Source organism: Lates calcarifer, unplaced genomic scaffold (genome assembly GCF_001640805.2).
Source record: "Lates calcarifer isolate ASB-BC8 unplaced genomic scaffold, TLL_Latcal_v3 _unitig_1690_quiver_535, whole genome shotgun sequence".
NCBI classification, from domain to species: domain Eukaryota; kingdom Metazoa; phylum Chordata; class Actinopteri; family Centropomidae; genus Lates; species Lates calcarifer.
In genome coordinates this window covers 358,985-372,919 of record NW_026115692.1, presented here as the reverse complement: position 1 = coordinate 372,919, position 13,935 = coordinate 358,985, and the positions used below count along the sequence as shown (strand labels likewise).

The following is a 13,935-nucleotide window of genomic DNA, read 5'->3' as shown; positions in this document are numbered from 1 at the left end:
TAAAAAGTGAACATGGTGGAAGCTGCTGTTTGTTTGATTACATTCTCAAAGATCCTGAGAGACGACAGAGATGGATTACTGCCAGAAAACGAGCTGAACCAGCAGAAGAAAATAGAACAATGGAACCAACAGGAAACAACGTTCATTTCATATCAGATACAGAATCCAACACTTCCCAACTTTAATATCTGGTTTATTTTACTCCTTTATGATTTCTAAGAATTTGATTTTAATAAAAGGCATTTTGACCTGTCCCCTGTGGTAACCTGTTGGACGAGGAAAAGTCAATCACTGCTATAAATACAGTTTATGATGATGAATATCTTCTTATCACAGCTGCAACAATCACTTCATCAATGAATCAATTATTTTAATAACTGAATAATCAGTGACTTTTTATAAGCAGAAATGAGAATTAATAATCAGCAGGTTGATCAACTAATCTGCTTCTGATAGTAACAGAAAAATATTAAACATCAGCTGAGGAGGAAGAGAGAGCTGGAGGTAAAGACAGAGACACAATAAAAAGAAAGAGACAGGAGCTGAGAGGAGGTGAAAGCCAGAGGGAAGGTCAACTCCTCCGTTCTCTGCACCTCCATCATCCCTCCATCATCCAGCACTCTCCCTCCCTCACTCCCTCCGGCTGCCTCTATGACAGTCCGTCACCTCATGATAAAACATTCGGTCATATCTCCTGCAGTCACTCGTCCGTCTCACATCATCCCTTCATTTCTGAATATTAAAGACTAAGATGAACAAAGCTGAGACTGAAGTGAGGAGGAAGGTGAGAAGTTATTAATCCATCACTAACCCTGTCTGTCTCTCTCTCTCTCTCTCTCTCTCTGTCTGTCTGTCTGTGTGTCTGTCTCTCTCTCTCTCTTCTCTTTGTTTTTCTGATCTCGTCTCTTCTCGTTTACTTTTCTTCACTCTCTTCTTACAGACTCCTGCAGTGATGATGTGTTTCTGTAGTCCAACCTGAAGTTAGCTTCAGCCTGGTTCCTCCACAGAAAATCTGTGGACCAACTAAAGTTTCTGATCCTTCCAGGTTTAGTTGATCAGATAATCTTCACAGATGAACACCACTGTTCTGATGTTTGAAGTAAAAAGCTAATGTTAGGCTATAAACCAACTACACCACGGTCACACCACTAAGCTTCTCATCTTTTCTTCATGTCTCAGTTTTTTGTGTAAAATAAAGTACACACAGCCTTGTGTGTGTGTGTGTGTGTGTGTGTTGTGTAGTTGTGTAGTTGTGAAGTTGTGTACTTACTGCGTCCGTTCAGTGTGTGAGTGTGTGTGTCCACCATAGTTGTGTGTTGGGAGTTGTTGACCATCAGAGTCATTTCCTGTCTGGAGCTCAGAGTTTCCTTCCTCTTCTTCGCCAGTTTCCTGCAGAGACAGAAACAGACCTCTGTCATGTCGGAGACCTCTGACCTCTCACCATCAGCTGTGTCTCTGACTGTGGGCTTCACTGACCGCAGGAAATCTGGACACATTTAACACCTCAGTTTCACTTTACTTGGCCTCTTAAGGTGGTATGAGCGGGATTTACGGAGTAAATGTAAACTTTCTGTGAGTCTCTTAAGGTGGTATAAGTTTCTGGTTTTCTCTTGAGGTGGTAAGAACAGATTGTAATGTTTTTTTCTTAGCTAAGGTGGAATAATTCAGTTTTCCAGGCTTAAGGTGGTATTTGAGGGTTTGTTTTTAATGTTTTATGTTTTTTGTTTTTACCTTAGTTAAGGTGGTATGAGTTAAATTAACGTTAAGGAGTTTTAAACATTGTGTTTCACAGTTAAGGTGGAATGAGAGGGTTTTTTTTCATGCTGAGTTCCTGTGTTAAGGTGGTACAGAGCGTTGTACATTCAGCTGTAAATTTATTAGTTCACACACACACACACACACACACACACACACACACACACAGCGGTGGTTGGTAAAACAGAGCTGGCTCCTCCAGATCTGAGGTGGTGGTTCTGGGTCCTGATCACAGTGAGGGGACGATGGAGACTGACCGGTGGATTTCTGATTCTGACCATGTCCTGATCCTGGTCTCTGGGTCCTGACTGAGGCTCAGAGTAGACCTCCTGCTCCTTCACATAGAGAGGACTCAGCTGAGGAAGTTCAGGTATCTGATCGGGATCCTCCTGGGGACCTCGGGGTAGACCCAGGGTTAAATATCTTTTCTGGATCTTCCAGGAGGACCTAGAAAACCCTGCTGAGGAGGAGGTCAAAGTTCACCTGCTGCCACCTGGACCAGAACCAGGAGAAGAGGAGGAAGAAGGTGGACGGACAGATTTCCAGAAGATGAGTCAGTGCACCGACGGCGTGAACAAAGGAAGAACGACCACAGAGCGCCAAGATGAGGTTTAAGGTCCAAACCCTGTCACTATGACAACAGCCCCCGATGCTGCTCGGCTTCATGGGAGCTGTAGTTTTTTCAGGTGCTAAGAATAAATGGCTGATTAAGTCTGTGAAGGTTTCAGGAGTGTTGTCATGCTGATGGACAGACAAACGTTTGTACTGATCACATATTGATCATATTGATTGTATCAGGTTTATTCTGTCAGTGTCTCTGATTAAACATCAAACATCTTCCCTTTTCTCTCGGTCTCTGCCTCCATGAAACACTGTCTCTCTGACCGTCATCATCTCTGTCTGTTTCCACTGCAGGAAAAACATCTTCAAAACACTAACACACAAAAACATCCTTTCAGCCTCTCCACTATCCACGCACGCACACACACACACACACACACACACACACTGAAAAACACTCAGTACGTTTTAAAGGCTTGATGTATTTTCTCTCTTTCTATTCCGAGTGTGTGAATAAAAAATAAAAAAAACATCCATTTGTCCGATTGCTCACACACACACACACACACACACACACACACACACACACACAGCAGAAAGTTTAACCCTGACCTGAAAATGTAAAAGGGAAAAAATATTAAAATAAATAAATATAAAACCAGGCTTTTAAACTGAAAAGTAAGACGTCAGTGAAAGCAGCGTGTGAGTCGGGGTTAAGATGGAGGACGGTGAAAGCGCCCTGAGGCGAGGCTCTGCCCTCCTCCCCCTCATGTCTCCTTTTTCTTCTTCTGTGGTTCAGTCACAGTAAAAACCTGCAGCATTTCTTCTTCCCTGATTCAGACGTGAGCACACAAACATCTGCAGCACAGACTCACTATCCTCTGTAAAGACAACCACACTCTGCTCATACCACAACGTTTCACAACATTTCAGACTAAACTGTAAACAAGCCTGGACACAACACCACAAAGAGACACAAAACCACCACAGAGACTAAACCACAGAGAGACAAACTGTCAGACTGAAGCTCTTTCAGATTTCAGTCAATAAAATAAAAATGTTTCATCCTGTTAAACTGGATTTTCTCTCTGTGTTTGAGTCTGATTGATTTTCCTGACTCCAGCAGCTGTCCTGACCTCTGACCTCTGACCCCTCCCCACCCTCCATCACCTCCACACACCGACTCTATAGAGAGGGGTGAATAGAGAGAGAGAGAGCAAGAGGTGAGCTTGCTTTATCGAGAAAAATGGCTGCAGCAAAAAAAAAAAAAAAAAAAAAAAAAACCACCAGCTTCAATATGTTTTTATATCTGATTCAATGGAGACGAAGAGAGTGAGTGTGTGTGTGTGTGTGACATGGCATCATCAGTGAGGTGTCGGAGGTTGATTGATTTAGCAACACTTAACATGAACACACACTCACAGCATGTCAAGGCTAATCTATGCTAATCTAATGAGCGACAGGACAATGCTGTTAGTGGTAATGGATGTCAGAGTGTGTGTGTTACTATGTGTGTGTGTGTCTTCTCTCCTTGTAACGCTCATTTGATCAGACAGGTTTATTACAGCCAGCTAATTCTATTAACCTCGCTCCACTGAACACACACACACACACACACTGTAACACACACACACACACACACACACACACACACACACTCTGTAACACACACACACACGCACACACACTCTGTAACACACACACACACAGCCTCCTTCATGAAGCCGACTCCTCGTCTCTCTGAGCGTCAACACACTTTCAGTCTCAGTTAGAGTTTGAAAAATTTGACAAAACGTTAAATTAAACATAATTTTCCTCACAGAGCTGATCAATGATCATTGGTGATTATTGATGATTATTGATGAGTCAGGGTTTAAGACCTGACTGAATGGAGTCGATGTGGTCTGAACTTAGACAGTTCTTTACCTTCTCTTACTGTGTGTCATGACTTCACACAGTGGATCAGGAACCAGGTGTTTTGTGGTGTTTGATGGTGTTTTGTGGTGATGGAGAAACAGACACGTCTGACTACAGCTGATCTGTCTCCACCTCAGATCTGATCTCACTGAGAAGAACAACAACGACACATTTAAACATCAGACTGTTTATATAGCTTAGGATCCTGATGGGATCGGGTAACTACGAGGTAAAAGGTGTAAAGATATTAAAGTGAAATATCGAATATGAAGTAAAAAGAGCTATAATCCAAAGGCTCAATGAGATGTAAAGATCTGTTACTAGAGAAACTAAACGAGGATGTTATTCAAAGTAAAGAACTGGAGGAGCTGAACACAATGAATGGTCACTTGATTTTAAGGAGCTATCAACACTCACGTTCCTTGACATTTATTTCCTCCTACAGGACATGCTAATGGCTAACGTTAGCCTGATACTTGCAGAAAATACGACCACATCACTGTCGAGTTCAGTTTTACTCTGTTTGGTATCTTTGCTTTTGATTTTGTCGTGGTTTATTTGTGGTTCATTAGCATCTTCGTCCTTGTTTCCTGTTGTTGTCTGTCTGTGTTTTGGTTCTATGTGAACAACAACATGGTGGCGACTACTCAGAACGCAATTCCTCTTCTCTGTTACCTTTAACAGCAGGTGGAAACAGCTTCGACCTGTAAATCTAACGTGCTACGTTCACAGACATTAAATGACTGTAAAAACCGAAACAGACTGAGATGTTGAAATGACGAACACACGAACACCGGGCCGGTTTAATGTGTGTGTGTGTGCTGCTACACACAAACATCATGAACACACACACACAGTGACCTGAGGAGGAGTGTGAGCACTTCCTGTCTCCCTGAGGAGGCGTCAGTTCACATAATTCAGTCCTAACCTGGAGGGAAATGCAGGTTTCTCTCTCCTCCGTCTCTCTGTTTATTTATGGATCAAAACTGTTTCTGTTCATTTTCTCATCGAGAGTCAAACAAAAGTCACTGGAGGTAAAAATATCAACAGGCACTGTTCAGATACCAGAGAGGCTTGCGGCTTCGTAAAGATACAGATGACTTAAAGACAAAAACAAAGAACCAGGATCCACAACAGAACCAGACCTGCTGTTAACTGATCTGAAGTCAGAAACAACCAGAGTCTGAATCTAACAGAGTAAAAAAAAACAAAAAAAACAGAGAGAAATTCAAACTAAACAGTTTTAAAAACAGGATAGAAAATGACTTTCTGTCATAACAAAAACCATCATCTGATCCTGAGGACAACTAATAGAAATACTATCAGTACAATATCACTGAGTTATTATCATATAATCCATTCACTGCCAATGTTACTTTAATGTCATGAAAAATAATTCTTGTTTGCACATAAAAATATTATGCATATACTTTTTAGTAGTTAGTAGTTTCTGGTGTGTTAAATTTATTACATTAGTTGTACACTGTTCTTTTGGAGCTTTGTATGGAACAAGATTTTAATAAGTTCTATCTGATCAGTAAAAATGAGCTGACACCTCAACAAGAAGAGAAATAAATCATCTCATTATTATCTTAAAGCACAGTCTGATTCTGATTCAAAACGGCCGCCTGAAGGTTGAACTGTTGGTTTGTGGCAGGGTTTCCACTGTAAGTCCAGGACTAAGACAAGGGTCAGACTTGTGATGCAGGTGAAGATGAGACAGTGGGACTGAAGGTCAAATACCTGGGGTCAGAGGTCAGAGGAAGGGCTAGGACTGGTGTCAGGGGTTTGGAGGGTAACTGGAAGGGTCAGGTTTGTGGATAGTGTCAGAGGTCAGAGGTCACAGCTGTTTCGTTGTACTTAACTGTACAGTAACAATAAAAGCCTGTTCCTAAAGTGAGATATATTTGCAGAGGACAGTTGGAGGTTAAAGGTCAGAGGTCGGGGAAAGTTTATGGTGAAATTTAGGTTAATTGATTGTTGAGTAAATGCAGAGGTTAGAGGTCAGAGGTGAAAATTAGACAATTTAGTCAATATCTGGACATGAACTAGGGGTTAAATGTCTGGGGTCAAAAGTCAGGGGTCTGAGGGAACAGTGAAGATACAGGTTAAGATTTACTGTGAAGGTCTAGGATCAGAGATTCAGGTCTGGGATCAGAGGATCAGGTCTGGGATCAGGTCTGGGATCAGGGGATCAGAGGATGAGGTCTGGGATCACAGGATCAGGTCTGGGATCAGGGTTACTGGCAAGACAGAGTTCAGGTGTTTCAGGTGAGTGAGGTGACAGGTGAGGGGTCAGAGGTCAAACATGTTACTTACAGGTAGTAAGTGTAGGAGTGATAGTTTCTTCGTCTGAGTGGAGGGGGCGGAGCAGAGGGAGGGATGAAATGGAGGGAAAGAAAAACAGAAAAACAGAAAAAGGAAAAAACAACAGATTAATGTCTCGGCGAGAAAAAACAGATGAGTTCAATCATTCAGTGTGAAGGAGAAGTGGAGGGCAGTGATTGGCTGGTACCAGGTGTCAATCAAAGTGTGAGGGGGAGAGGACACATCTAATTGGTTAACGAGGTGAATGTGTGAAAAGACAGACAGAGAGTGACTCAACATCACAGGTGATTGACCACATGAGCTACACCTGAGTTTATCAATAAGAAAACACAGATTGAATCTTCACCTTCAAAAACAAACAGGCAGGGTTTATGACGTGTACTGTACCAGCCATCAAGGGGTGACAGAGCTGTTGGAGCTGTCATGGTGGCCATCTTTGAAAACAATCAGTTCTCAGTTTAATTTTATTCATTTAATCTACATTACAAGGCTTATCTTTTAACTGTCTGGTTATTCTCTCTTTAAATGGAAATGAGTTAGACTGTAACAGTGAACTGAAATATAACTGAAATAAAAACTTGTAGCAGCATAATGTTGTTAAAACAAGCAGACTGAATGTAAACTGAGCTTAGCTTTCTCTCCTGCTCTGCTCATTCACACATCATTCATAAAAACACATCTATCCACCGTGTTTATACAGCTTATTCAGAGATGCTAAAATGTAAACTAGGTAACAGCATCTGGATTGACAGTGTAAGAGGCTAGCTGTCATGGAGCTAGCTCAGCTGTGATGCTGTTTGTTGTGTCAGTTACTGTAGGTTAGAGTTTGAGCAGCTGGTAGAGGAGAGCTCATGTCTTCATCTGTGTCTGTTCACTGATCCTGAAACAACATGCTAACTATTTAGCATGTCTGCTAATGACAAAACAACATGTTTGTATGTGATACAGTCTGTATAAATTACCACTAATTTACATCTAATTCTTGTGGAAAGTTTTGGTAATTTACCAGTAATTTCCTGCCCCCTTGCAGCCTCAGGTACAGGTGAGTTTCAGTGTGAGCTTCAGTTTTATCTCTGAATAAACCTGCGTCTTTTTTAATGGAGACCGTTGGTATTGACTGTTGCTACTCTGACCTCGATCAGGGGAAGGTTCCTGCGTCTGATCACCCTGCAGCCAATCAGAGCTGAAACACACTGTTTCCTGTTTTCACTCCCGCTGTAATGAGTCTGACCTCCGCCTGGTCACAGAGGGGAAATCAAACGCACCCCGTCGATATTAAAACCATCATTAGACTTGGAGCAGCCACCTCCCTCATTCCCTTGCTCTAATATCTGTTACAGAGATCAGAGCTCCATCGACCCAACACACAAGTCTGAACCAAACTCTCCACGTCGCAACAACACACACACTCTTTACAAATGTGTGTATGTGTGCATGTGTGTGTAGCCTGAAGCCATTCAGCTCGAGGCGACTGAAAAAAAACTGAAGAATAAAACGTTCTTTCATCTAAATTTCTCTCTTATCTTCAACGTTCTCCAAACACAGAAGCTTTTCTCTGTGTTAAAGTGTGTGTGTGTGTTGTGTACATGTGAGTGTGTGTGTGTGTCCCAGCGGGGTTGTGTGTTTGATGTTGGAGAATAAAGTGGGTCCACATACAGTTTAATGGTGATTACTGCTGCAATCTGCTCCATTATTCATCCTCACTGTCACTGCAAACTTCATTTATCTAAGTACATGTACCACAGAGTACTACCACTACTGCAGTATTACTATAGTACCCAGCCTCAGTTACTGTAAATCAGTAACAATGAACAATGCTGGGTAAATAACAGTCCTGTAGTTTATGGTTGTTTATGTTTTAATGGTGATTATCTGGTTATTATTGATAATTAATTGATTAATGCCTAGGACTAGTCATTAACAATAATAAATACATATAATAAATATGAATAAATAAATAGTATTCATGGTAGTTGATGTTTAGATTAAAGCAGCTGATGATGACGATAATTCATATTTTACATTTTGGTAATGTGAATGTTTTCTTCAGTTTCAGGAGAAAACTCTTTATTTCAGAGTTTTATTGTGAAAAACAGGATGTTTCATGTTGACCAGTGTTTGACATTAGGGCTAGGGCTGACGGCCTGATTCTGTCCAGCTGTTAAGTATCAATTATTGTAAAGAAATATTATTAACAACCATTAACACCAGTCCAGGTCCTGATGACCTGCCACCACATCTGGTGACACTGGTTAATCAATTAATCACCATTAATTAATGGATCAATACTGACGTGATCGATTCTCCACAAACACACTCAGCTTCAGACCAGAGAATCAGATGAACAGACTGTCAGTAAACACAACACTGCCAGAATAAACTAAGCAAACATTTAGTGTGAGCAGCAGAAACATCAGCAGTCCGTCAACAAACAAACAAGCAGACAAACAAACAAACAGACAAAGAAAGAGACAAACAGACAGGCAGACAGACTGTTGTGGTGTGTGTGTGTGTTCTTCTTACCTTTTCTTCATCAGGAGGACGACTCCGAGGAAGATGATGATGAAGAGCAGGATGCCGGCGATGGCTCCGGCGATCTTCACCGTGTGATCCGACTGGTTCTCCTGTTCTGGTTCTGGTTTCCTGGTCGCCGCTCCTGAAACCACCAATCAGCATTAACTCACACACAACACCACATAATCTAACTGTTAACTAACCGTTAACTAACGAACACCACCACCACAAACTGCTCAGAAATGTCTGCCAGAACACAGATCCTGATCTGATCCTGATCTGATCCAGGATCTGTGGGATGATCCAGAACCAGAGCACCCTGACACTGGGGGGTTGCTGTTACTATGGGGGGGGTTGTTGGTGTTTAACAGTGTTTAGGTGGTGGTGCAGGTCAGAGATGAATGAAGGAGGTCTCTCAGCAGAACACTGGACTGGAGTGAATCAGATGATCAAACTGATCTGGAATCAGTGAACGATGAAAGACTCAGGTGTTTGTTGTGTGGTCTCCTCTCAACAAGGAGCAGCAGACTGAGGAGGAGGAGGAGATGAGTGAGGGACAGAGAACAGAGTCCTTCTCCTCTGACTGAATAATGTGATGGGATGTCAGCGCCATGAAAAACCCATTACCCTGCTGAGTGTGTATCAGTGTGTGCGTGTATCAGTGTGAGAGTGTGTCAGTGTGTGAGTGTGTGTGTCCAGGTGTAATATCGTCCCGATGACTGTGTAGATGAGAAACGTTCAGGACACCTCGCTGCTGTTGAGCTGTGTAATGTGTCATTTTAGACCCACTACACTTTTCCAATCAGAACCTGACAACAGCTATCAGTCACTCTGAGTGTGTGTGTGTGTGTTAACCTGGTCCTGACAGAGATGTAGAGGTAAAAACAGTTTCCTCTCTCTGAAGCTTCAGGTTGTTACCACAGCACAAAAGACCCAGTTCTAACCAGTTCTGATCTAACCCTATCCCAGTTTAGTTCTTCACTGTACTGTAACAGAACCAGCACAGAAACCACTCAAACAAGTTTAATCATCTGTCGGTCTGAAACTAAAACAGTAAATAAACCAGGACTAACACCAGTCCAACCAGTTTAGTCCTGCACTAGTCTGTACCAGACCCAGTCCAGGACCCAGTGAGACCTAGTCCAGCAGCAGTGAACTGAACTGGTTTCAGGAGCAGACGAGCTTTTTCTTTATTCTCTCTGTTTTCGTCTCTTCAAGGTCAAACGAGCTCGACTATCATCAGCTACCTCCTCTGTATCTGTGGTTTCATCACACACACACACACACACACACACACAAACACACACACACACACACACACACACACACACACACACACACACACACACACTCAGCCATCACCCCCTCAGAGGCAGAGCGAGAGCTGCTGTTTTCAGTTTAAAGGCTATCAAAACACTGCTTTGAAGACAGAATTTATCTGTGTGTGTTTCTGTGTGTGTGTGTGTGTGTGTGTGTGTGTGTGTGTGTGTGTGTGTGTGTGTGTGTTTGTGTGTGTGTGAGAGAGTGTGTGTGTGTGTCACAGTGGGCCATAGAGAAGCTGTTTTTTATGTGAAAGTGAAGCAGTTTTCTGCTTCGGGGCTTCAGCCTCAGTCACGCTGAGTGGGAGGTGTGTGTGTGTGTGTATACAACGCAAACAGCTGTTAAGAGTGTTTGAGGCCTGCTGGTCACTCACTCACTCACTCACACACACACACACACACACACACACACACACACACACACACACACACACACACACACACACACACACCATCAGGTTGTATATTTCTGTGTGGAATGTTTCCACCTTTAGGCTGGTAAATATTTAAATGTAATTTTCTGCCAGCTGTGTGTGTCTCTCTGTGTGTGTGTGTGTGTGTGTGTGTGTGTGTGTGTGTGTGTGTGTGTCTGTGTCTGTGTCTGTGTGTGTCCCACCTGTTGTGTATCAATGAAAAGAGGGTAAATCTGAGACTGACACACAAACACACTCTGGTAACAAAAATCACCATTAATACTAATATCACCTCCTCCTCCTCCTCCTCCTGCTCCTCCTCCTCCTCCTCTTACCTGACTCACACCTGAACCACATGCTGATCTGACCCAGTGTGACCTCACTTCCTGTGGATATCATGATCTCTGGCATCCCCTCAGAATAAAGCTCAGAGGAAACAGGCTGCAGAACTTCATTCAGAATCCTCCTGTTTTTAACTTTCCTTCAGTCTCACAGTGAAACAGAGAGAATTACGTGAACATCCACTGATGCACTGACACCAGGAGCTGAACACAGGTTGTTCTGCTAACTATAGTTTCAAAAATGTAAACAAATACAGGCTAAAAAATTAACCTCAAGCTGCAGCCTAATGACAGCGATGAATTGTCTTGTAACTGATCTGTCTAAAACAGCTTCTGTTAATTGGATTTAATTAGACTGAAGTTTTTGTTTTTCCTCTAAAGTACAGATTCTGTTCCTGTCTGCAGAAACACATACGACGTGTTTTCAGAGAAGAAGAGTGGATGCAGAGGAAACCGCAGAGTGTCTGACCTGTTAGCTGCTTGTCGCCGGCTGCCGGCACCACGCGAACGTATGGCGTGGTGAGCTGGGTGACGATTATAGCAGCTATTCATCCAGGAAGGCATGCAGACAGACAGACAGACAGAGAGAGAGACAGGCTGAAGCAGTGGTTTGTACTGAAGCAGAAATATTAGTAACATGCAGCGTCTTCCTACTCCTCTGATGGACGTGACATTTAAAGTAAAGCTGCTCCTGTCAGGACATTTTCTATTGTTTCATCTGTTTTACATTTTATTTATGAACAATTATCTAATGTTTTAAACATTTTATTGACAAGTAATACATCAGAACAACAGAAAATAATAATCATAATAATATTTCCAGGGGACTGAAACACAGACAGAATCATTACTTAGTTCATACTTTAATATGTTATAAAGAGAAGTTCAGTGTTTTAACAGCTGTCTGTTTTTGTTTTTTGTTTTTTTTAGAATTGATTTGTTTTAGATGACAGATGTGTTCAAAAACGTAAAAAAATAAAAAATCTGTTTTTATAGGAAAGTGAAAATTAAATCTGAATAAATCTGGAAATAAATAAAGGAATCAGCAGTCCTGATGATCTGGGAACATTTCCTGTTAAATAAGATTCTGTCTGTAAATTCAGAGCTGATTATTTTCATTATTTATTAATGTGCAGATTATTCTCTGATCAGTACTGAACCACATATTAATCATCAGATTTTAAAACCTCAAACAGCTGATTAATTAGTTTTCTGTTGATCAAATAAACTCCAATCAATATTTTTACTGTCACATGAGACTTATTGATCTGTTAAGATTCAGCATCATCTACCTGTGATTGATCGGAGTGCATCAGAGGAGGAGTTACTGAGTTTAATAAAACGTCCTCACAGCTACATCATACAGATTTACACAGCTCACTCAAACTCTCTGATCACTACTATCATCAATCAATATCTGACATCAGAGGCTTTTACACAACATCCAGAGGAGAGCAGAGCGCTGGTTTAGTTCAAGAAACAGACCTGGAAGAGAAGCTCATTAATCAGCCAATCAATCAATCAATCAATCAGTCAATCAATCATCAGACATTAGTGAGTTCAGACAGCAGATTTAGGACAGAGGTGGAACCAGCAGAGCCCACAGTGAGACTAGGACCCCGCTCAGACCAGGACCAGGACTCTGATGATAAACTAACAGCATGTTTCCTCCTCGGTGCCTCTGAGCTTCAGTTTAACATTCAGCTGCTGCTCAACTTCTTTACATTCACATCAGCTCTGCTCACTGTCAGCGCTGCAAGGCATCGTGAGTACCCTGAAAGAAGGGGGAGGTGGTGGGGGGGCAACCCCCACCCCCCGGGAGATCTGGTTGGCTGCAGCAGCGTAACAGACAGGTGTCAGGGGACCGGCAGAGCCAATCAGCATCTGGTGTCGTTAGCCACCAGAACTGTGCTCCAATAAAAGCTGATTAAAGCCAGAACAGTCAATTACTGAGAGTGTGTGTGTGTGTGTGTGTGTGTGTGTGTGTAAGTACGTATGTGAGTGTGTGAGTGTGTGTGTGTGATAATCCTGGATGTTCATCAGGGGAGATAACAGTGTTTTTAGCTTGTTTAGCTGCAGCGCCCAACAGCTCTCTGGATACCCATACAGTCCCAGTCATTAGCCTTGTGTTAGCCTAGCCTTAGCGTAGCATACAGCTGAGTGTGTGTTTTATTTGTGCTGTGTGTCATCAGTTCGTCCTCATCCTGTTATTGGAGGACCAAGTGAAGGACAGGTGTCAGGCGCTAGCTGCCATCTGTGGGCCATTATACTTCTGGATGGGACCAACGTGCTAACCATTAGCCTAGCACTCCAACAGCTAACTGCCATCTGTGTCTCATTACACAGAATGGACTGGCTGCTGCTTGGCTAGGTAGCAACTAATTTAGCAGTGAAATCCAGTCCAGCAGGCAGAGATCAGCAGAGATCAGAAGCCAGGTACACATGGCGCTAACCGCTAAGAGCACAACACTAGATGAGCACTTTTCAAAATGAAACCGTTTGGAATACCTGTCAAAAATAAAATAAATTAATACCTTTCAACATAAAATTGTGCCCAAAGCCTTTCAAAATAAAATGTACTCTAGACCTTTCAAAATAAAACTGTAGTTTTACTATAGTATGTCTAATTTCAAAATTAATGCACTTTTAATACTTAAATAATGTATTTTCCACCTTTCAAAATAAAATGTGCCATATGCCTTTCAAAATAAAATGCACTAATGTCTTTTAAAATAATATTTGCCTTCAAAATAAATGCGTACTTCACTTTTTGAACGATACTTGATA

General features: G+C 42.1%; 1 protein-coding gene across 5 annotated transcripts in view; it reads right to left on the bottom strand.

Annotated features, from left to right (window-relative positions):
• The window catches only part of ptprma (protein tyrosine phosphatase receptor type Ma), an 87,826-nt gene that overhangs the window by 22,440 nt on the left and 51,451 nt on the right, over positions 1-13,935 (bottom strand). For 2 of the 5 annotated variants that reach the window (XM_018686927.2, XM_051067403.1), the window contains exons 18-20: positions 11,618-11,692; positions 9,085-9,217; positions 1,271-1,389 (exon numbers count right to left, since the gene is read on the bottom strand). In XM_018686927.2, the coding sequence (XP_018542443.1) occupies positions 1,271-1,389; positions 9,085-9,217; positions 11,618-11,692 (327 nt within the window). Of the gene's footprint in view, positions 1-1,270; positions 1,390-6,552; positions 6,586-9,084; positions 9,218-11,617; positions 11,693-13,935 lie in introns of all 5 variants that reach the window. The other 3 variants (XM_051067402.1, XM_051067404.1, XM_018686932.2) reach the window with 3 other exon arrangements.